We start from the raw sequence: 24,909 nt of genomic DNA, 5'->3' as shown, positions 1-24,909 counted from the left end.
GTTTTTTAAATGCTAATTCCTAATTATGGTGTGTGTGAAACCTATGGTTTTTCTGTGAATTTCTAAAGATTTTTGCAATGCTAATTCCTAACTACAACGTGTGTGAAATCTATGTTTTTTTCAGTGATTTTACAAAGTTAAGTACTAATTCCTAAATTTAATGTGTGTGAAACCTATGGTTTTTTCAGTGAATTTCCAAGGTTTTTAAAATGCTAATTTCTGTATCAATTTTTATATTTTTTATATATTTATTTTCCAACAAACTGCCTTTGTATATTGTAATACATTGACTGTATCCTGTAATATGCAACGGCACAGCTAGTTTTTAATAATAATAAAAATAATAGGACATTTATAAAGCGCATGGTTGCACACAACTGTGTATCCCCGCGCTAACTGCTAACAGACAACTCTCAAGGAGAGGAGAGCCGGAAAGAGGATAATTGGAGATTGGATAAAGTTAAACAGTATAGTCTACATCTTCAATCAAAATATAAACAGTCAAATTTGTCAATTAATAAAAAAAAAAAAAATTTAAATGGTTAGGAGTCCTAACTTTACTACTACTAAATTGAGAAAAATCCTCATTTTAAGACTTTAGGTATTCACAGAAGGCATTTAGGAGTCCTAAAGTTAGGAGTCTTAACTTCTGTGAACACCGAAATGAGTACGTGTCTTCTGTGAATACCAAAATGAGTAAGTGCCTTCTGTGAATACCAAAATGGTAGTAAGTTTAGGATTTTGTCTTAAGTTAGTTCTGTGAATCGGGCCCTATGTGTTTTAGTTCATATACTAATTTTATATGTTAAATATCGTTTGTAATTTTAAGTGATTTATCATTTTTTATTTAATTGTTAATAGTAATTTATAGTGCTGTAGCAAGTTGTGAGATTTGTAGGGTTACAGGATGGGAAGTTAAGAATAATTCATGTATTAATTGTTGATTATGTAAATTGTGTAATGGGTTACGCTGCAAAGTTTATTAAGTAATAATTGATTAAATAATTAATAATAAATTAATCAATTGTTAGTTATGTAAATTGTTTAATAATTATATTTTCTCAAGGCGAAACGCGTCATTTTCTCTGCCATTAAAGACTTTCTGCAGCATATTGGAGTGTCCGGGTACTTTGTGATAAACAGAGAATTTAGGAATGAATATTTGGGACTCTCGGTAACCCGACTTGGACCGCCCGTGACAGTCTTGCTGAGTCCTAACCGAGATTTGTGGAGCATAAAAACTATTAACACAAGATGTGTATGTATGTATATATATATATATATATATATATATATATATATATATATATATATATATATATATATATATATATATATATATATATATATATATATATATATATATATATATATATTTATTTTGCAGGCACCGACTCCGTGAGTAATTTGGCATACAAGATGTTTATTTAAAAAAAGACAGGCGCCTTTCGGCGGCAGGACCACCTTGATCACTGCTAGTACAGTTCTGTGGGTGACACATATATACAAACAACCACCATTTCCTTTTTTCTTTGTTGCCTTGGTAACCAAACACATCATAGACATAGAAGGTGCTCATTACTGAATGACAGTGCACAAAAATATATATACATGTTGTTAAAGGAAATACTTTCAGTGTTTGAGAAAATACTAGATTAATCATTATAAGACAAATAAAATTATAAACGGCAGTGAATCTAAAGGATGAGTTACAATTCACTCAAGCTTTTGCGATTTATCAGTGTCTATGTCTAAGAACTGTCCTTATGCCTCTGTGAACTAACTCCTTCTGTGCGCTGTTTAATAATAGACATAAAGGGTCCACATGGATACGATACATGTGAATGTGGACCAATGGATGCTCTCTATCCTCGCGTGCTCTAACAAAACAAACCAACCTCAAAAAATCTAAGCCGAGGAACGTAACTACCAGGGGTAAGAATTCGAGGCCATTGGACTAATAAAGTTTCTATCCTGCATACGATATATCTATATATATCTATATATATCTATATATATCTATATATATATCTATATATATATCTATATCTATATATATATATATATATATATATGCTTTTTATAATAGTAAATTAAAAAACAAATTTAAAAATGTAATTTAAATTAAAATATATATTTTTTATTAATAGTTACCTCATATATATGTATATGTGTGTGTTTAGGAGTATGTTTATATAAATCAAGAAAAACATTTACTTTGCATTACATTAATGTTAGACGTTAAAATATTTTAGATTTACTATTTTATACTGTATATAATATGAAAATCAATAGGTTTGTATTTGTAACAATATTGGTACCAACAATATTTTTGTTCCAATATTTTTGTAATTACCATTATAAGTATAGGTAGATTATATTTTTAGCATCGTTATTTATGACTAGATGTTTGTGTGGCACGATATTGGTTACGATATTCTGTTCAGGACATCCTGACATAGGATACATTATTGAATATTATAATGAATTGTTGATCTCTGATGTGGAGAGAAATGGGCTAATTAACACAATGATTTCACTGCGCTCTCTATCTGTTGTTTATGTACTATCTATGCAATCATTTGTACAGTGGTGTAATAGTGCTGTTACTTCAAACGCTCAAGTCTCAGAATTTAAATCAATAAATAAAAATAAGTGGAGTGTATTGCCCCAAGGGATTTCGGATGTGCACCGATCCATTTGTAGATGCTCTCTGCAGACAATAGTGCAATATGAATGGTCCGTAGCCACCCTGGGTACCACCGTTCAACACTGGAGTCTCAGGATCCTACATACCACGGCAAATGAAACGACCAAGGACCCCTTGTTCTCCTGACTCTCCACAGGGAGATTGGGGGGAATCACATCTCGCTTGGGAGCAGATTTGGATCTCCCATTCAGCGCATGAAATTACGACATACACAAATAAATGTGCAGACCTTTTAAAAAAACAACTACTTAAAAAAGAAAAACACTAAAAAAAGACCAATGGCCTCAGAATCTTTGCAAGCAAAATAAACCCCGTACAATATAGCTCTGATGCGGGAAGGCAAGGTATTATTTTTTACATTAGGCTGCAAGTGCAAATACACATCACGGAGAGAGAGCACACGAAGAGTTTTCCAAGCCACTAACATCAATGATTTGACTTTCAGTTTCAGGCTTTTGTGTGCCCTTTGTATTTTTCTCCAATGCTCGGACCGTGGAGAAGACAGGGTAGTGAGGCCAAGAAAAATGTATGGCATTTGCACCCAAAAAGCATGCTATGCAAAAGGGTGAGGGAACACAAAACCACTGAAAGCAGTGGAAAAAAAGGATAAAACGTTAATATTTCCGGAAGTCCATTGTCAGTAATGTGGTTATCTGACCCCATTTGAGGTCATTCAAGCTGATCACAGCCACAGTTTAGAGCGATATGGAACTGGCAGAAAAGCAAAGCGGTCGCGGAGTAAAGGAGAGGGTTAGATGTGAAGCTCTTTAGGTGCTAACTTTTGTTAACCAATAGCTTCACAGCACTACGATCCTTGCTAGCATGAGAAGTCTTGGATGGTATGACACATATGCCAGATGGTATGACGGACACCAATGAAACGCGTTCCAGACTTGCTTGTGGACTGCAGGACTGAGATACGCCTTTCCATATATTTAGTTGGCAAGCAATGATCTCGGCTGCCACCATCGATATCAGTAGATACTTACCAAGATAATCATCTTAGGTAATATGGCTCCGAATCAGCAGACAATTATCGTTGCAGGTATAATTGCCAATGGAATCTAAATTATTCTGACTGCCATATTCAAGGCTCATAATAGATTATCAATGCATTACAAATATAACCATGTTGAAAAAAAGGAATAATAAAAATAATCACCATTTGCTTTGATAAAGCAATACAAATTAAGATTAGGGTGAAGGGGGATTAGCGAAACTCTATACATTTGCAAAATGTTTAAGCCTGCTGAAATGGACTACTACTGAAAAAAGCTAGATGTAAACACACTTTGCTATCAAATCAGACTCTGCTTCTTGGGCCATTTTGGCCGTTCTAACCCTCGAGCCTGTTCAGTTGCATTTACCAACTTTACTCCATGCAGAGCAGAGGTATCGACAAAACATTGTCACTCCGCTAAGGAGCTTAAGGATTTTAAATACACAAGTCACTTGAGAGGAATAGCAGTTTAGTTGACTTGGAGAATGCAGTCGCCAGTCTCAGAGTAGTCTGCATTTAATTGTGCTGTCTCCCAGGCAGATCCAAAGCATCTCACCTGTCAAGATTCAAGGGTGGCAATTTGAGCCACACTTGAGAACTCAGAAGTGTGGAGGAAGGTGGTAAAACTTCACCTGGCGACAAGTGTGAGAGTTCCACAGTTGTGCCTTATGTCTGTAGCCCCGTTGAAATTGCCCAAATACATCAATATGGTCTCGTTTCATTCCAGCTTTGTTTTCTGGGCTTTTGCAGCAATTTTTTCTCCTTTGCAGGATTTGTTTTTTTGTGTCTATTCACCAAAGGTTGACTGCATCCGAACATTTTTGAGAAGGGCATTTTTATTAGCAGTCTCACTTTTGATGCCGTGTTTATGTGCTCTTTTTTGTTACTTCAAATAGTTTTGCTCTCCCTGATTTAAACAATTTGCTCAAAAAGACAAATGAACAAAAAAGGTTAATACTTACATGCATGTCTAAGGGCCTGAGTCAGAGTTTGGCGGTCCGACCGCCTGAAAACTGTGTCCGCTTGTAGCCTACAGCGCTGTCAGTCTATAAACCTCTGTATTATGAGTTGACCACGGCACCGGCAGTGTAGCTGCAGAGATCTTGCGGCAGTGGTGAGTACTTTTTCCAAATATATTGATGCCTTTGTGTGCATTTCAACTGTATATGTCTCAGATGCACACACATGCATGATACATGTGAAAAAATACCATGTACCTATTGCCGGACTCCGGCCCGTATGAAGACCGTCCTGACAATGGTTATACGGTACGAAAAGGACTCATGTAGATCGCCGCAAACAAGTTCGTATTCCTCGGGGTGAAGATCCTGCTGTGAAGGGGGACCTGGAGAAAGGGATCCATGTCGAAGGCTGGAAGAACAAGAAAGGGGTGTGTACGGACCTAAATCCTTTGGTAGCACAAACTTACAGCTGGTGGTCGAATCGCCGTAATCAGCTCATTAAAAAAGGCAACTCGTAATACGGACGGAGGTGCAACTCCCCTACACTGATGACACGCAGCTAGTGGTCTGTCACGCAACATGGGGACATGACAGCCAAACGGTTTTGCAATTGCATTACATCACTGATGTCTTGGATGAATACTAACTTCTTAAAACTCAATACTGAAAAAACTGAGATGATAAAATTTGGTCAGAATTTGGAGCCAATCATGGTGGCCCGTCGAAGCCGGAACTTGCCCGGCTCCGGTGCCCAAGGCTCGGAACCTTGGTTTTCTGATCGACAAATATTTAACACTTGCCTCTCAGATAAACCAAGTGTTTCAGCCTGCTTCTTCACGTTGAGGGTTCTACGAAAGATTCTTCCTTTCATTCCTTTTTCTCGGAGGAAAACGGTGGTAGGAGCTTTAGTGCTATCTAGAATAGACTATTGTAATGCCCTCTACCTAGGCGCTGGAAAACGGCAGCTCATTAAACTCCAATAACTGCAAAATCCAGCAGCACGAGTACTGCTTAATTTACCTAAACACCACCCCACCTCTGCCAATATAAAGCAACTTCACTGGCTTCCAGTGAGACAGCGGGTGGAGTTTAAAGCCCTCTGCGTAATTCATAAAGCCCTCTATGGAGAAGGGGCAATGGATTTACAATCTCGATTTCCTCGTTATGTTCCATCGAGTTGTCTTATATCTACTGACACTGGACTGGTACATCTTCCGAGGACAAAAAGATTAAGATGGGGAGGAAAATGTTTTTCATTCCAAGCAGCTAAATTAGGGAATTCCCTCCCCATCCAATTTCAACTTCAGAACTGCCGTACGCTTTTTAGGAAAAATATAAAAACCTGGCTCTTCAAGTAACTCTAATCTTCTTTGCGGTTCCGCCTCTCACATTCTCATAGCGCCAAGACGCCTCTGCAATTGTGCACTTTATAAATATTTCAGTCAGTCAGTCAGTCTGTGACGCCCTTTGGCAACTGCCTTTCCCCAACCGCAAGCCCGGCGGTCTGCTGGCGGTCTCAGCGGTTCAGCCACGGCCTTCACAAAGCCCATCTGCACAACCAATAATACGGCAGTAGACCGCCGGCACTGCAGTCCATGGCCCGCTAAACTCGGAATAAGGCCTTAAGTCTAATAAGCTTCTATGGTGCCACTTTACATTGTACGGATACATTCACCATAAAGACATGCACTGAATTCCTTTAAAAACAGAGTAGCTCACACTTACTTGTTGTCAGAGTACAAAAGAGCATAAACCTCTCTGTGCATTCCTTCCGGCCTCTTGAAGGTCAACGTTTCTGAGGATTTCTTTGATCTTTTCTACAAAAGAAAAGAGATGAAAAACTTGACCAGAACACACAATCACCTAACTTACACAACAAGTCACATAAACTGATGATTAACAAACCACTCCAAGAATTAAGATAAATGAAGCAGTTTCTGAAGGCACTTCTTTTGCTGCAGATCACTGACACCAATCAAGCCCCAACGACAGTGCACAAGCTCATGGAACTTGCAGTGCACAAACATTTCAACAGCAGAGATTAACCATGCACTCATCACTTTTCTAAACAAGTTATTTAAATAAGTTAATAGTAACAGGGATCAGTATACACAAATGTCTACAACTGACTTATGAAAAGAAATAACGAAAACGTCCACCCAAACAGCTGTGTATGTATAGTTGAAGCTGAGGTGAACACAAAGTGGCGGAAAAAGAAGCTGCATATGCCGGGCAATCACTTTACCTTGTCAGCATTTATAATGTCCCTTTTGTTGATGATTCCAGTGGTTTCTGATTCCCCACCTCCAAGGTCCAGAATATCGCGAACATCTGAGCCCGTCGTCATTTTTTAGACTGGAAAGGAAATAAAATAGTCATACAAAAAAAGTGGTGTAATTAGAGTAATGGTGAATGGAGTCTCTCACTACACTTCAGATGCCCCAGCAAAAAGGTAATCAAAAGATCCAGCTTATTTTTAATTATTGCTCTGGTAAGGTATATAAACAAGGGCACTTTTATTTACAACGTGCTGCTAAAAGGCCACATAAACTAGTATTATACCAATGTGACAGAATGTAATTAGACTGAAGTATAAATCAAGGGTAAATGCTGAGTCTTGGATAACCACAACTCCAATTCCCCCGTAGAAAGATTCAAAATGAGCACCACTTTGGAAGCCAAGGACTCATCTATTAGGAGTCAGGCTCTCCCTGGTGCCTCTGGGGTCACCCAGCAGCAGTTCCCACTTCCATTGAGATATGGGAAATGGAAGCCAAAGGCACTGTGTGGTCCTAAGAATGCGATGAGGGAAGCAGAGAGAGATGTGCAAACTATACCTTATCACACCTAGCTTTGTGTGCCTTCTTGCTACCAGGATACCATTTTACTCGCGTGCAATGTATGTTGAGTTTTGGAACTTTAAATACAACGTCTAGCCCAGCTGCTGTGTGAGAAGATGTTATAAATGAAGCCACAGGCAAGACCAGAGACAAGTATGTTCTGCTTTATTCAGCCCACCAAGAGACACGAGCTTCCCATGCAGCCTCTGAACCAACTCAAAGCACAGCATTCAGAGCAGAACCTGGACATCAAGGTTCTGGACAACAGAAGACATGGAGACATAGAGACATATAGACAGAAATGGAGATGAGGATTTCCGCAGTCATACTTTAACTACAAATTCTGACAGACAGAGCTTTGCTGATGGTGGCGTTGCCGAGGGGCCATTTGAAATGACGCACACTCCGATGGCTGAAGTGCAACAAGCTGTAATTCTACTAGAAAGCATGGTGCAAAGGCGAATCCTGATGGACATTTGAAAGCTTTGGACTGATCGCAATGCTTTACAATGTGAAGTTTGCCAAACCACGGGGACATTTCAGCAGTATATGTACCCGTGGCAATCAGTAGGCTTGGATTCACCACTTGTAAAGGCTCAGATACACTTTGGCTTCAGTGTAACAGGTTGTCATTTTTGGTGCCGATTCGTGGTGATGCACACACCATCTGTGTAAGTCCACTTACTTTTTGGCCTCTTTAAGATTGGGCATTTCAATTCTTATCTTTATTTTAGTTGTATCAATCTTATTGGGGCAATGGAAGGGCTAATGGCACCAGCATTGTTTTTGTACATGCCAGGGGAGCCAAGCACAATACAGGATGACGGGAAGGTAGGGTTCCAGGCATATGTGGACGCTGTGGGTGGTGAAGTATTTTCTGCATCACGGAAATTAGCCATGCTCAAGCAATGTTTGGGGGTAGAAGCATTTTAAAGCGTTTGTCACCACTACCAGATGGAGGTGATGAGGATTCAGATGGAGGCGACAATGAGATAGCAATGCAGCAATTGGATCTAAACTTTAGGAAAAAAAGAATGAGGTGGTGGAGCGCTATAAGCTCTTGAAAAGAAAGCAGATGCCAGGAGAGTATGACAACTTTGTAGCTGCGCTTAGGTTGTTAGCACCTACCTGCAATTACACAGGTTGCTTGACGAAATGTTACGAGACCAATTAGTGCAAAAATCAAAGGATAAAAAAGGGTTTAAGAAACGTTGTTGGACACGAAGGGCTCAACTCTACAAAAAGCTCAGGAAATTGATAAAAGGTCAGAGAGCATGGAAGAAGGGATGAGGAGATGGCGGCTGGATATGTGATGAGACTGGAAGGGGTTCAAAGTTTTGTTTATAAGACATCTAGAGAGAAGAGGAAGTGACAGATTCTCAGAGGAAAAGCTGTTGGGGTGCAGGAAAGCCATTGATAAGTTACAAGTGCGAGTGGAGAGTGTAAGAAAGTGGCTCTATATATACTGGACCAAAGTAAGGCACAGTGTGCACAGAGTCCCCAGTCCCCAGAGGTTTGGCAGAGGCTAAAGTTAGATATAACCTTACTCTCCGTAGTAGTAGCTTGGTCGAGCAGTAAGGCAGTATCAGAGGAAAGTGTAAAGCATTTGCTGTACACCCTGTCAGCAAATGGTCTCCCACACTCAAGAACTGAACTCTAGGCCAATTATTTGTATGAAAATATATAGTTGTTTTATTTTAGAATCAACAATAGGTATCAAAATATACTTTCTAAGAATGAGTTACTTTAGTTAAATACTTTTCAAATAGGCAATAGACTATACAATAGCTACAGTTGTTGCACTAGGCAACACAATTTCAAACGTAATATAACATTGAGCTCAATGGGAATTTCTAGTTACATGCAATTAGTTACTTTGCAGATTACTTTTCTAACCACAGGACTGGATCCTAGATTCAGTCCAGGGACATCTCCTGTAAACAATTGAGTAAAAGAGTTTTGGTTACAGTGATTTTTAAGGAATTTTATTGTATTTTAAAAGTTGACACTTCGAAACTTTTTCACATAGAATCACCAATGTTATCCTATGGGAGGAAACTCACTTAGCAGATAAGTAATGTTATTGTTACTTTTTCTTACTCAGTGTTGGATCCTGGATCCAGCACTGGTGTATCTCCTGTAAACAATTGAAATAATGCTTTTAAGTCATACAGGCAATTTCTAAGGAATATTTGTAGTTTTAGAAATTGGACACTTAGAAGCTTTTCTGGAGAAAACCAGACAATGGTTTCCTATAGAGGAAAATTGAGTTAACAGTAGACCACTGTTATAATTACTTTTCAGGTTCAGTGCTGGGCTGAAAGTTGGCAGGGTATGCTCAGACATGAGTCCCTTGCTCACTTTGCCACTGGATTCAAGAAAGCCTGGCTGAAGATTGCTGAAATGCCAGAAACCTGTCCTAGGAAGCTTGTTTCCGGTCCAGGGAAGGCATGGCTTGGCAGTTCGGGCTGGACTGTTCCCATGAGGCACAGGGTCAGACTGATTTGCATATGGCCATGTCCGAACTGGGGTGGCAGAACAGTGATGGATTAAACCCAGATCTGTTGACTGGGTGCGAGTGTTTGATTGGTTCAGATGCTCCGTCCATCACCACCCCCTTTTGTACCACAGGGCTGAAAGATACAGCACTGGGATCTCTCCTGATAACAGGTTAGTAAATCGGAATTTGTTGTTCGGCTGATTTTAGATGAATATTTTAAAGTTTCAAAACTCCACACTTGGAAATTCTTCTAAGTGAAACCAATCAATGTTACCCTATGGAAGAAATATGAGTTATCGGCTTTTGGGTAAGTACTCGACTGGTATAGTTAAGGTTCTGGGCATAGACTCAGGGGTCTCCCAGGGTCAGGTAGGTAAAGTTGTTACACCCTCACCGACACAGGGGCAGCTGGGTGCAGAGAGAGTATGCCCAATGTAATCCTATGGAGGATAGGGGGCCTTCAGGTGGTGGCTGCTAGCAGGCAGGCCAAGCAGGCTGAGGGAGCAGAGCTCCTGGTCACTTACACAGGGCAAGTGGGGAGTAGACTAGGGTAGTTACTGCACTTCCAGTGACACTCGAGCGGCTGGGTGCAGGGTGCTTTTGGGCACCCAATGTTATTCAATGGGAGAATTGGAAATTAAACAAAGGCTGCAGGCTCGGGGATGGAAATTCTTCAGGTGTGACCACTGCTTCGAGAGGTAAGTCGGGATCTTAGAGGATAGATAGACACCCATGAGTTGGGCACAGGGGGCCGTGGAGCACCGGGTGCAGGTGTCTCTTTGGACATCGGGAAATCTTACCCTCAGCTTGTCGCGGATGGAGGGGTCCCTTGGTTGTGAGGTTGAAGGCGTCATCAGGATTGTCGAGGAGGGTCTTTGGGCACTGGAGTCCGGGTGACAGTCACCGGGGCGACGTCCTCAGTGTCTTTGTCCACTCGGGCACGGGCCAGGCTCGGCGGGTGCAGAGTGTGCTGGATTCGTGGTTCCTGGCTGGCACCAGGGGTTGTCGCGGTTTTAGCAGTACCACTGCTCATGGGAGTCCCAGTCTGGGAGTCCCAGACTGAGTATGCAGCAAACACGTAGTCAAGGAGAGTAGCCAGCTTCTAAACTTACCCCATAAATGCTTTGATAAACAACTTTACATGTTAAACAGCATGTAACCAACTCACAAACATGAACTCTGAAATTGAAAAAAATCAGGCAATGAGAGAAGTGTTGATTTTGAGGTCCCTCCTAACCTAGGGGGAGGACCAAGCAGATGCCTTGAACACAAAGAGTTTAATACTGAACAATTCAGTGGTGGTCTCATCCTCTTAGGACCACCACAAGCACAGTTATTATGGGCAAAAATACAATCCCAACCAAAGGCCCTGCAAAGCATTATGGGATGAGATTAGCAGTGGGCAGTGAATATTATAGTATCCAATATCAACATAATTCTACAAAGAGCTGCAGTTCAACTCGTCGTTACTAGGTGTCCCTCACGAGTCAAATGCAAAAGATTTGAATCAAGCTGCAGTTCCTCTAGTCATTACTAGATGTCCCTCACGAGTCAAATACAAAAGAATTGAAACCCCTTCATGAAGCTGCAGTTCAGCTCTTTGTAGAATTTCTAGTATTAGTACTCAGCTCAGGGTTTCAATGCTTTTGCATTTGACTTGTGAGGGACATCTAGTAACGACTAGTGGAACTGCAGCTTGATGTAATCATTTCAATGCTTTTGCATTTGACTTGTGAGGCCCACATCTCTGTACTGGGGTGAATGAATGACAATGTTCTGCATTCTGTCCATCAACTGTTGTTTTTGCATTTGTCACCCCGAGTGGGACGGGTATGCTCAGACGTGAGTCCCATGCTCTCCACACCACTGGAATCAAGCTATCCTGGCTGATGACGGCTGATAGCCAGAAACCAGTCCTAGGATGCTTGATTCCAGTCCAGGAAAGACATGGCTTAGCAGTTCGGGCTGGACCGTTCCCATGAGGCACATGGTCAAGACTGATTTGCATATGGCCATGTCTGAACTGGGGTGGTGTGGAGTGCAAAAAAACTATGGATTTGGGCCCAGATCTCTATACTGGGGTGAATGTATGACATTGTTCTACATTCTGTCCATCAACTGTTGTATTTGCCTTTGTTTCCAAGGCATCAGCTTGGTTCTCTCCCTAGGTTAAGGAGGATCACAAAATCATCACCTCTCTCACTGCTTGCTAAATTAATACGTTCCCTTTTGTGAAATGAATATATGCATTTTAGCATATAAAGACAGAGATACTTGTTATTTCACCCAAAAATATAGGAGGTCTCTGTTGGCAGAGCATTTTTTGTGCAACTTAGTGGGGAGTTCTGCACGAGGTTGCTGTCTGCAGGAGACGCCGGGCGGGTTCAAGGATCAACAGGCCTGTAGGTTTCTGGGGCCAAGTCAGTTAGTGTTGTCCTCTTGCCTTTTTGCACGGCAGGTTTTCTTGTTCTTCTTCTTGTTTTGAGATAGGGATTTGAGGAAGGAAGGTTCAGGGTGCCCCTAAATACTAAATTTAGTGGTGTTACAGGTAGGGCAAGGGCAGAGAGCAATGGGTCTCTGTCCTGGGGTGAATACACCCCCTTATCCTGCTCCTCTCTTGTGGGAGGGGGGCAGGAGCCTAGTTCGGATTGGGCAGGGCTCCCCATCCTCAAGATGGTAGTAGCCCGGAGTTGTGCTTCACCTCGCCTCTCCCACCTGAGGGGTGGATTTAGCACAGGCTGGCACACCCCCTTTCCTCACCTAGGGTTTCCCGCCTGCCTTCCCGCCAGAGTGGGGGTCAGATCTGGTGGGGGCCAGTTGCTGAGTACAGCAAGGGGCCTGGGGAAGCTCACAAAAGGCGGCATGCCTTTGAAGCTTCCCCTGCCCACCCTGGGGAAGAAGGCTTGGCTCCTCGTCCCAAGATGTGCATTGTTTCAGGCCCCTGAGAGCGGCAAGCTCTCGACCTAGGAGTCCGGAAACATGTACTTAGTCCTTACTTACTTAGTCCTTACAGGTCCTTACTACTCTCGCACCTGTGGGACTATACACCCTGCTCACACCTACCTCAACTGTACCCTCCTTTAAACTCTAAATATTCTAAACACGCTTAAGCAAGTATATGCTCCTTATTATTGCACTTTATACTATTGACGCAATTGTCTGTCTATACACTGTGTACCGACACTACCTCACCTGTTACCTACCTCATGTCCTTTATCCCACCTATGTAACTAGCACCTTGTACCTAACTACCTCATATATTACTCTGTATATACGCTTTATTACTTTGTATTTTTTACCCCCATGCCCTTGTAAAGCGCTCTGATATCTGCAAAGATCTTGTTCGCGCTATATAAAACTTTCAAAATAAAATAAAATAAAATAAATGTATGGTGGTGGCAGCCGCGGCAGCCACGCAGGCAGGACACTGGGAGTTGGTTAGATTTCAGGGGGCATCTTTAGATGCCCACTGTAGTGCATTTGGCATTAAATCCCACACTGGCATTAGTGTGAGTTTAATGTGCTTAGAAGTTTGATATCAAAATTCTCAGTCTTCAGTGTAGCCATCATGGTGCTGTGGAGTTCGTAATGACAACCTCCCAGCACCATATACTCTTAATGATGGCATCACTACACTTACAGTGCCCAGGAATGGCCCTGGGTACTGTAGGGGCATAGGGCTCATGCACCTGTGCCCACACCACTGGCATAGTGCACCCAGCTAGAGGGGTGACTGATGTATGCCAGGGCAGTGTGTTTGTGGGCATGGCACACAGGAATGTGTCCCAAGATACTCAGCCTGCAAAGGCAGGGTGTGTGTGTGTCAGGGTACAGGGCCCCTAAGGGTGGCACAATACATGCTGCAGCCCTTAGGGGTCTTCTCTGGTCACAGTGCCCTGGGTACCTAGGGTACCATTTACCAGTGGCTGAAGGAACACAGGCCCTGTGGACCTGATTGGCAGGAGCCCAGGGAACACTCAGTCAAAGCACATCAGCAATTCAACAAAAAGTGGGGGCATACCATGCAAGAAAGTTTGCACTTTCTCACAGAGAGGGCATGTAGCAACTGATCCTACATGTCTGGCTGTGTGTCAGGTGTGCAGAAGGTGTAAAATGAAGGGACATTTTGCTAGGGTTTGTAAAGGAAATGGGTATCAAACCAATCTTTCTGCTGGCAAGAGGTATTACCTTGTTGCATGATGAGAAAGTGAAACAAGGTTTGCAGGAACAATTTCTGCTAGAAGTGAGCGAGGTGGAAGTTGCGCTGGTGAGATCATCCATTTTGTGGAATCACTGTCGACGGGGTGTAGGTGTGCATTATGGCAGATTCTGGAGCCTGTTACACATTAGTGGGGAGGAAAATTTCCTGGGGAAAAAACTATTTCCTCCTGACATCAAGCTTGTAGCTTAGGAGTCCATTCATTTGGTGTGTTACTGGATGGGTATGCTAGAGTTTAAAGGTGAAAGGTCGCTTTCTAAAGTGTATGGGGTTGAGTATGGGTCAAATTTGTTGGGTTGGTCACAGCACAGAGAACTTAAGATCAGATTAGACCCCAATCATCCTGACCAAGTGTTGGGGGCTTTGACCAATGTGGACGTGGTGAGCGAGACCAAGAGGGAGGGTGAATTTCCAGCAGGTCTCCATGAAAGGTTAGGTTTGTTAAAGGGGTTTGCACACAAAATTATCTTGAAGGAGGGGTATGTCCTATTGCGCACAAACCACAAGGGATATCGATGGTGATGAGAGAACCCTTGAAGAAGGAAATGCTGAGGTTATGTCAAGATGCAGTCATTGAAGAGATTAAAGCTTCTGAGTGGTTGCCTCTGGTGGGTTTAGCCAAAGAAATTCATGGGGATTTGCAGATGTGCGTGAATTTGCGTGACCTAAACAAATGGATTTGGATCAAACAACCTCCCCTTCCCAACATAGGTGATATGTCGATGACAGTTAAACGAGCTACATTTTTCCCTACGCTGGATTTGCCATCAACATATCACAAGATCGAACTGCATACGGTACCACGCCCTCTCACATCCTTTGTCACCACTGAAGGAGTACATCGGTTCAAACGTATGCCGTTTGAACTGGCATCCGCTGCAGCAGTATTTCAAAGGGCCTGCATAAACTATTCAAGGATGTAGAAAAGGTGACTTACTTCCAAGACGACATCCAGGTTTTTGGTTGGGATGTGGAACAGCATGATGGGGTGTTTTGTGAAGAGTGTTGAAGATTTTGCAGGAATGTAGGTTGACAATTAGGCGGGAAAAGTGCAAGATCGGAGTGGACGCCGTAGAATATTTGGGACACTGGTTGAGTGAGAATGGGGTGGCGCCCAAATTGAAGTTGGTAAGGGCCATTGAGGAGGCACCAGCTTCTCTTAACAAAGGCTATTTGAGGTCATTTCTGGGAGCAGAAGAGTACTAGTCTTGCTTCGCTCCTATGTTTGCTGACAAAATTGTATCCATGAGGAAACTCATGGCAACAATTTTTATATTCAAATGGGATATGGAATGTCAGAAGGAATTTGACATTATAAAAAAATGTATTGCACTGGCTCCAGCCTTGATGCTTTTTGACACTAGAAATAATGCATTATAAGTACTGATGAGAGTGGTGTAGGTTTAGGAGCAGTATTCCTCCAACAAAGGGATGGAAAGGAAGTGACCATAGCCTATGCCTCAAGGCCTTTCAGGTGGTCACAGTTGTCATATTCCATCATTGAAGGTGAAGGTTTGGCGTGCTGGTGGGGTGTGTGTCACCTCCGAAAGTTAGTGTGCGGCAGACTTGGTGATCTGCACTGACCATTGACCCTTGGTGGGGGGTGTTTACAAGGAAAGGAACAGGACATGTTTCGTCGAGGAATAATAAGTGGGTTTTGAGATTAATCGAATATACTTTCAGAATGGAGTATGTGCCAGGTAGGAAAAATGTAGTTGCCGACTGTTTGTCTAGATGACTAGTGAAAAATGAGAATGAGAGAGTTGAGGAGGAGGAGCATTGGCATGTGGCTAGTGTGGATGTGCTCACAGAGGGTCGGATATCACACCTGGAGTGTGTACAGGCAGTTAGGGAGGATGCATTATTACAGGAGGGGAAGGAGTATTTGTTCAAGGGATGGCCAGCCAAGGTTAAAGCATCTGATATGGCCGCGTCGTTCAGGAATGCTGATACAGAGTTGTCTGTCATTGGTGAGATGGTTTTTAAGAGGTGAACTATTGGTTGCAAGCCACTTAGATGGAGCCAAAAGACTCGAGAAGTTCACACCCTATTTGGGTTTGAAAAGAAAGCCCTCACACACCGACCTAGTCAGTGTCATGCTTCATCATCGGGCCCCACCGAAGAGACCTAATGCCTCTTCGGTGTGCTGCGAAACCAGGAGACTGCGGAGCTGGTATTGTGTGATGGGTGTGTTGAAGGGTTAAATTAAACTTAAAAGTGTCTAAAGGGTATCTAAAAAAAGTTTATTAATGATCCCTAGGACACAATAAAAAGAGTTCTATGTGTCTGAATTGTAAAGCCAAGGTAATGGATGGTTTAATTCAGAAATAACTTAGTCAACATGTTTCAGCCTTAGTGTTGGTTTAAATTTACCTAGGCATTCATCAGGACAATGTTAAACCCCGGCGGTATGGACTCTCTAATCGTCCACCCTAACCTGGGGACGTGAAAGTGAAAATGAAAAAAGTGTTTAAAGTGCATAAAAATTGGAAGAGCAATTGCTCATTCTGAAAAATCACTCCTAGTTATGGAGTGTCTTGGCACCTGTGGAACAAGAAGACGGACAGACATATAAGACAAACAAACAATTATTTGTAAAGCTATGCCATAGCGCCTTTCCGTTCAGGGTGCTCCAAGTAAGTGGCAGCAAATGTGTTCCCAGACTAACTACTAGAATTAAACACCATCCGCATACCCTCTAGGGATGATAAATCTAGTTCTGGGAAGTGTAGTGACGATAGTGATTTAAAAAAGCCGTGAATGGCTTGCAGGGGATTAAAATCACGTGGTGTAGGTGTTTCAGAGGATCAATGGACAAAGAGTCAGTGACCCACACACATCAGTTTGATATAAAGGAACATATCTCACTTTAAAGTTAGGCGCTATCTGCACCATGGGTCTCAGGAGGGGGGTTGGAGTGTCCCTGGCACATCCTAAGGAAAAAGAAAATAGGCTAGAAACATTCGGAATCGCGTTCAACTTAGCTTCATTGCGTGGTATTGTCCGATCGTCATTGCAGCATTACTCACGCCCTCAGCACTCGCAGCCCGCTTGTACACCTCGTGCTTCCTCAACCGGACCCCGACGATGGAGAACGGGGCCGGTGGGGACGTTTAAAAAGGCTGAGTAACGTTGTTGGCGCTCTTCCGGGTGGGCGTGGCTGCACCTGAGCGAGGCCGGGGTGTGCTTCCCCGCGGGCGGGGTTTGACGAAAACGAGGCTTGGTTGCGCTCGTGAGGCTTGACGAAAACGAGGCTTGGTTGCGCTCGTGTTCGTGTGGGAAATTGCATTGTGTCTCCAAAGGGAGGCTTGGATCAATGGGCCAATCAGTGATTTCGAGAATGTCAACAAGACGGCATGCAACAATCAAATGCCTCTTGGATGTTCGAAATACAATCGTTTTTATCATGAATGGAAGTGATTTTGTCTGGGCTTCATTAATTTTGGTTCAGATCTGCAAATATCAGTGTAGGTGGGAGCGCAGAGTCAACATAATGTTCACTGAATGGTGGTATATATTCATAAGGATCCAAAGGTCCATTTGAAATGTTCAACAGCAGAATGTTAATTTGTTGTGCGCTACTGATCAGACGGGTCTTTTAGGTACTCATTTCTCATAAATTTCTCTTATTTAGAAAAAATATTTTTTGTAAGATTTTTTTCAGGAATTGTTCATGACCTAGTGTTCATTAATATGCGGGGGACCATCAGTTTAGTACTGTATTCCACGGAATATCATCATTGAGCCCAATGATGTTGGTACCTAGACGGTACACCCACCGTTGTTCTTTCTCAAAGAGCCTGCTAGTGATGTTTGTGGTATCAGTGATTTTTTCAATTATTGTCCATTTCATATCATTTGGGGTATGGTTATGTTCCAAATAGTGTCGGCTCAGTTTAGTTGTAGCTTTTTTGCATCGGATATTACTCCGATGCTCACCAATGCGCTGTTTCACTTTTCTTGTTGTCATTCCGATGTAACGTAAGGAACAGGGACATGTTATTAAGTATATCACATTGTTTGAGTTGCAGTTGGTGTGTGCAACTTGTGTCCAGATTTTTCCTGTTTCCAATGAAAGGGATTTTGAAGTTTCTGTTAGGTGACATATGCTACAGTCTGAGCAGGGATAATGCCCTGTAATGGGGGGAAGGCCCCATGCTGTAGTGACTGAGGGTGTATGAGGGTCATTCTTCTGTTTCGGGCGGGTGTGAACCAGGGCATCTCTTAAGCTCCGGCCTTTTTTGAAAGAAAACATTGGTTTTTCCCAGTCTTTTTTTGCTGATTTTATGATACTCCAATGCTTGTTTATGGTTTTTTTCATATAGTTTGACAGCCCATTAAATGTTGTCACACAAGTGAGTGGTACCAGGTCTTGGCTGTTGGTTTTTTCTTCTAGCAAGACTTCTCTCGGCTGATTTCTAGCTCTCTTAAAGCCCTTGTTAAGGATTGCAGGAGGATATCCTCTGTCTTTTAGTTTTTCAGTTAGACTCGAGGCTTGTTCCTTGAAGTCAGTAATGCTACTACAATTACGCCTTAACCTAAGGTATTGCCCATAAGGCAGGTTCTCTTTTAGGGGGCGTGGATGAAAGCTGCTGAATTCTAATAGATTGTTCTTTGCTGTTGGTTTATGATGAGTTTTAGTGGTTAGACAAGTGCCAGATATCGTAATTAGTACATCCAGGAAGACAATGTCAGTTTTACTTGTGGTGTTGGTAAATCTTAAATTGTTGTCTAGGGTATTGATCCACATCAGAAAGGCTTCCAGATTACTCTCACTGCCTGTCCATAACAGCAAGATGTCGTCAATGTAACGTTTCCACAAAAGCATTGACGAGCCAAATTTCGCAGTTGGAGGAAGGATGTGTTGGGCTTCAAACTCCGCCACATATAGCCCAGCCACACTAGGGGCAAAGGTACTACCCATCGAAGTCCCTGAGTATTGAAGGAACAACTTGTCCTTGAAAGAGAAAAAATTCTCTTTGAGTGCTATTGTTGCACAATCAATAATGAATTTTTTCGGTGTTTGATATTTCCATTCAATTGAGTCCAGTGCCTTACCCAGGACTTTGATGGTATCGTCCTGGGGGATGCTTGTATATAAGCTTTCCACATCCAGGGTCACTAACGTGACTGAATTGACCTCGAATGTGATGTCTGCCAGGAGACGTAGTAGACTTTTAGTATCTCTCAGATAGGAAGGGGTTGTCTGTACCAAAGGCTTTAAGAATTGGTCACAGAACCTTGAAAGAGGTTCCAGAAGTGATCCAATGCCGGATACTATTGGGCGACCTGGTGGTGGTAGACGGTTCTTATGTAATTTGGGTAGTGTGTAAAAATATGGGATGATATTTTCATTGGTATTCAGAAATTCTGCTTCATTTTTAGAGATGTGTCCATTATCTTCAGCTTGTTTGACTAAAGCGGTAATCCTTTTAGTCAGGTCAGTAGAGGGATCAGTCATTAATGAGATATAATTCCTGTTGTCATTCAGAAGATCTTCACAGGTTTTTTCATAGTCACTTGTATTTTGTATGACAATACCACCGCCTTTATCGGCCGGTTTTATGGTTATTGAATTGTCATTTTGTAGAGCTTCTAGTGCCTTGTATTCCGCAGTCGTGAAATTCCCGAATACTTTGGGGTTCTGGCTGGCCTCCAAATCCTTAAACACTGCCTGTTCAAAAGCAGTGATGGCTGCTGGTACCGTATAAGGAGGAGGAGTAAATGTTGAATTGGGTCTCAGCCCAGTATCTCCTTTCCTATTCGCTTCGTTAGGGTCTGTTTTTCCTTCAAAAAATGCCTTTAATTTCAGTTTCCGAAAAAATCCGGCAAGTTCACAATGGAGTCTAAATTTGTCGGGTCTGGCTGTAGGGACGAAACCTAGGCCTTTTTCTAGAACCTGGTTCTCAATTGGTGACAGGACTCGTTTGGACAAGTTGGTTACTAAACTTACAGTCCGCTCGTTCCTGGTTTTTGGGCGCTGCTGCGCGTGTGGTTCGACACCGAGTCGTCCTCGGTCCAGGAGACTCTGTTGTTGTTGCCTCTCCTCCTGCCCCTTCCCCTCCGGCCGCTCTCTAAAAAAGGCGGTCTGTATTGGTTTTGGAATTGGATTGGGGGCATAAAAGCTGGATTCCAACCCATGAAAGGGTATTGGGGTTGATGGTAAGGGTAGGGGGCTGGGCCCATCTCCATTTGTGGTGGTTGCCAATGTTGATGGTAATTCGGGTTGCCAGGTCTCCCTCTGTTATTCCTATTCCCACGGTTCCCTCTTCTTCTTGTTTTCTGGGAGGAATCATTGCTCGATCCGCTGGTGTCGGAGGAGTTATCATCTGATTGATCTGATTTGTTTGTGTTTCTGACAGGGGGGACGAAAGTGGCTGCAGAGTAAGGATATACTGTTTCAAAAGCAAATTTTTTTAGATCTTTTTGGAATTTTGTAGCTTTTGATTGCATTAGATTGTCCTTATACTCGTTCATTTCTTTATTTATTTCGTCCAACCTTTTCTTATAGCCAGTTATTGTGGCTTTGAAGGTGGATTCAGTCTCTCTGATTTCAATCAATAATGCCTCAGATAATCTGAAAGCTGTTTTTATAATTAAGACCAGCCAGTCACGCGTGCAATGCCATGCGATCATGGCCCAATCTTTTCTGAAGGTTGCATCATTGAGGAAGATGCGAGGGGCATTGGTGACTAGTAGGCCCCTCGGTGCTGTATTTGCAATGAGATATTGTTTCATGATAGTACCATGTAAGATCGTCCGAATATGTTCGCGCTTTTTTTCTGTGAGATTTTCCCATTCTGTGGTATTAGCTATGGCTTGGGAAATATGTGGGTCTGCAAATAGAGTAGGGTCGGACATTAGTTCCTCTATTTCAGATTCCGAGTATGTTAAGCCTAAGTTCGCCATGATGAGATCAGGGCAAAGAGGTAAAACAGGCAATGATACGAGATGAGTTATCTTGCCTGAAATAAAAACAGACTCTCACAGCTGTGCGCTGCTAAGGTACAAAAAACAATGGGAGAGGTAGGGAATTACAGGAACACTCTCTTGATCCCCAATAATATGACAATAAACAAAGGAAGAGAGGTTAATGTCTCTTGTAAGCCACTTAGATGGAGCCAAAAGACTCGAGAAGTTCACACCCTATTTGGGTTTGAAAAGAAAGCCCTCACACACCGACCTAGTCAGTGTCATGCTTCATCATCGGGCCCCACCGAAGAGACCTAATGCCTCTTCGGTGTGCTGCGACGCCAGGAGACTGCGGAGCTGGTATTGTGTGATGAGTGTGTTGAAGGGTTAAATTAAACTTAAAAGTGTCTAAAGGGTATCTAAAAAAAGTTTATTAATGATCCCTAGGACACAATAAAAAGAGTTCTATGTGTCTGAATTGTAAAGCCAAGGTAATGGATGGTTTAATTCAGAAATAACTTAGTCAACATGTTTCAGCCTTAGTGTTGGTTTAAATTTACCTAGGCATTCATCAGGACAATGTTAAACCCCGGCGGTATGGACTCTCTAATCGTCCACCCTAACCTGGGGACGTGAAAGTGAAAATGAAAAAAGTGTTTAAAGTGCATAAAAATTGGAAGAGCAATTGCTCATTCCGAAAAATCACTCCTAGTTATGGAGTGTCTTGGCACCTGTGGAACAAGAAGACGGACAGACATATAAGACAAACAAACAATTATTTGTAAAGCTATGCCATAGCGCCTTTCCGTTCAGGGTGCTCCAACGGAAAGGCGCTATGGCATAGCTTTACAAATAATTGTTTGTTTGTCTTATATGTCTGTCCGTGTTCTTGTTCCACAGGTGCCAAGACACTCCATAACTAGGAGTGATTTTTCGGAATGAGCAATTGCTCTTCCAATTTTTATGCACTTTAAACACTTTTTTCATTTTCACTTTCACGTCCCCAGGTTAGGGTGGACGATTAGAGAGTCCATACCGCCGGGGTTTAACATTGTCCTGATGAATGCCTAGGTAAATTTAAACCAACACTAAGGCTGAAACATGTTGACTAAGTTATTTCTGAATTAAACCATCCATTACCTTGGCTTTACAATTCAGACACATAGAACTCTTTTTATTGTGTCCTAGGGATCATTAATAAACTTTTTTTAGATACCCTTTAGACACTTAAGTTTAATTTAACCCTTCAACACACCCATCACACAATACCAGCTCCGCAGTTTCCTGGCGTCGCAGCACACCGAAGAGGCATTAGGTCTCTTCGGTGGGGCCCGATGATGAAGCATGACACTGACTAGGTCGGTGTGTGAGGGCTTTCTTTTCAAACCCAAATAGGGTGTGAACTTCTCGAGTCTTTTGGCTCCATCTAAGTGGCTTACAAGAGACATTAACCTCTCTTCCTTTGTTTATTGTCATATTATTGGGGATCAAGAGAGTGTTCCTGTAATTCCCTACCTCTCCCATTGTTTTTTGTACCTTAGCAGCGCACAGCTGTGAGAGTCTGTTTTTATTTCAGGCAAGATAACTCATCTCGTATCATTGCCTGTTTTACCTCTTTGCCCTGATCTCATCATGGCGAACTTAGGCTTAACATACTCGGAATCTGAAATAGAGGAACTAATGTCCGACCCTACTCTATTTGCAGACCCACATATTTCCCAAGCCATAGCTAATACCACAGAATGGGAAAATCTCACAGAAAAAAAGCGCGAACATATTCGGACGATCTTACATGGTACTATCATGAAACAATATCTCATTGCAAATACAGCACCGAGGGGCCTACTAGTCACCAATGCCCCTCGCATCTTCCTCAATGATGCAACCTTCAGAAAAGATTGGGCCATGATCGCATGGCATTGCACGCGTGACTGGTTGGTCTTAATTATAAAAACAGCTTTCAGATTATCTGAGGCATTATTGATTGAAATCAGAGAGACTGAATCCACCTTCAAAGCCACAATAACTGGCTATAAGAAAAGGTTGGACGAAATAAATAAAGAAATGAACGAGTATAAGGACAATCTAATGCAATCAAAAGCTACAAAATTCCAAAAAGATCTAAAAAAATTTGCTTTTGAAACAGTATATCCTTACTCTGCAGCCACTTTCGTCCCCCCAGTCAGAAACACAAACAAATCAGATCAATCAGATGATAACTCCTCCGACACCAGCGGATCGAGCAATGATTCCTCCCAGAAAACAAGAAGAAGAGGGAACCGTGGGAATAGGAATAACAGAGGGAGACCTGGCAACCCGAATTACCATCAACATTGGCAACCACCACAAATGGAGATGGGCCCAGCCCCCTACCCTTACCATCAACCCCAATACCCTTTCATGGGTTGGAATCCAGCTTTTATGCCCCCAATCCAATTCCAAAACCAATACAGACCGCCTTTTTTAGAGAGCGGCCGGAGGGGAAGGGGCAGGAGGAGAGGCAACAACAACAGAGTCTCCTGGACCGAGGACGACTCGGTGTCGAACCACACGCGCAGCAGCGCCCAACAACCAGGAACGAGCGGACTGTAAGTTTAGTAACCAACTTGTCCAAACGAGTCCTGTCACCAATTGAGAACCAGGTTCTAGAAAAAGGCCTAGGTTTCGTCCCTACAGCCAGACCCGACAAATTTAGACTCCATTGTGAACTTGCCGGATTTTTTCGGAAACTGAAATTAAAGGCATTTTTTGAAGGAAAAACAGACCCTAACGAAGCGAATAGGAAAGGAGATACTGGGCTGAGACCCAATTCAACATTTACTCCTCCTCCTTATACGGTACCAGCAGCCATCACTGCTTTTGAACAGGCAGTGTTTAAGGATTTGGAGGCCAGCCAGAACCCCAAAGTATTCGGGAATTTCACGACTGCGGAATACAAGGCACTAGAAGCTCTACAAAATGACAATTCAATAACCATAAAACCGGCCGATAAAGGCGGTGGTATTGTCATACAAAATACAAGTGACTATGAAAAAACCTGTGAAGATCTTCTGAATGACAACAGGAATTATATCTCATTAATGACTGATCCCTCTACTGACCTGACTAAAAGGATTACCGCTTTAGTCAAACAAGCTGAAGATAATGGACACATCTCTAAAAATGAAGCAGAATTTCTGAATACCAATGAAAATATCATCCCATATTTTTACACACTACCCAAATTACATAAGAACCGTCTACCACCACCAGGTCGCCCAATAGTATCCGGCATTGGATCACTTCTGGAACCTCTTTCAAGGTTCTGTGACCAATTCTTAAAGCCTTTGGTACAGACAACCCCTTCCTATCTGAGAGATACTAAAAGTCTACTACGTCTCCTGGCAGACATCACATTCGAGGTCAATTCAGTCACGTTAGTGACCCTGGATGTGGAAAGCTTATATACAAGCATCCCCCAGGACGATACCATCAAAGTCCTGGGTAAGGCACTGGACTCAATTGAATGGAAATATCAAACACCGAAAAAATTCATTATTGATTGTGCAACAATAGCACTCAAAGAGAATTTTTTCTCTTTCAAGGACAAGTTGTTCCTTCAATGCTCAGGGACTTCGATGGGTAGTACCTTTGCCCCTAGTGTGGCTGGGCTATATGTGGCGGAGTTTGAAGCCCAACACATCCTTCCTCCAACTGCGAAATTTGGCTCGTCAATGCTTTTGTGGAAACGTTACATTGACGACATCTTGCTGTTATGGACAGGCAG

At 42.5% G+C, this 24,909-nt stretch overlaps 1 protein-coding gene across 5 annotated transcripts in view; it reads right to left on the bottom strand.

The window, feature by feature from the left end:
* DMAP1 (DNA methyltransferase 1 associated protein 1) overlaps positions 1-24,909 on the bottom strand; it is a 588,998-nt gene that overhangs the window by 478,104 nt on the left and 85,985 nt on the right. For all 5 annotated transcript variants that reach the window (XM_078663550.1, XM_078663471.1, XM_078663703.1 and 2 more), the window contains exons 3-4: positions 6,918-7,027; positions 6,398-6,489 (exon numbers count right to left, since the gene is read on the bottom strand). In XM_078663550.1, the coding sequence (XP_078519676.1) occupies positions 6,398-6,489; positions 6,918-7,019 (194 nt within the window). In that variant the 5' untranslated portion in view covers positions 7,020-7,027. The remainder of the gene's footprint in view (positions 1-6,397; positions 6,490-6,917; positions 7,028-24,909) is intronic.

This window comes from Lissotriton helveticus, chromosome 1_1 (genome assembly GCF_964261635.1).
Source record: "Lissotriton helveticus chromosome 1_1, aLisHel1.1, whole genome shotgun sequence".
Taxonomy (NCBI): domain Eukaryota; kingdom Metazoa; phylum Chordata; class Amphibia; order Caudata; family Salamandridae; genus Lissotriton; species Lissotriton helveticus.
This window is presented reverse-complemented; position numbering and strand designations above follow the sequence as displayed.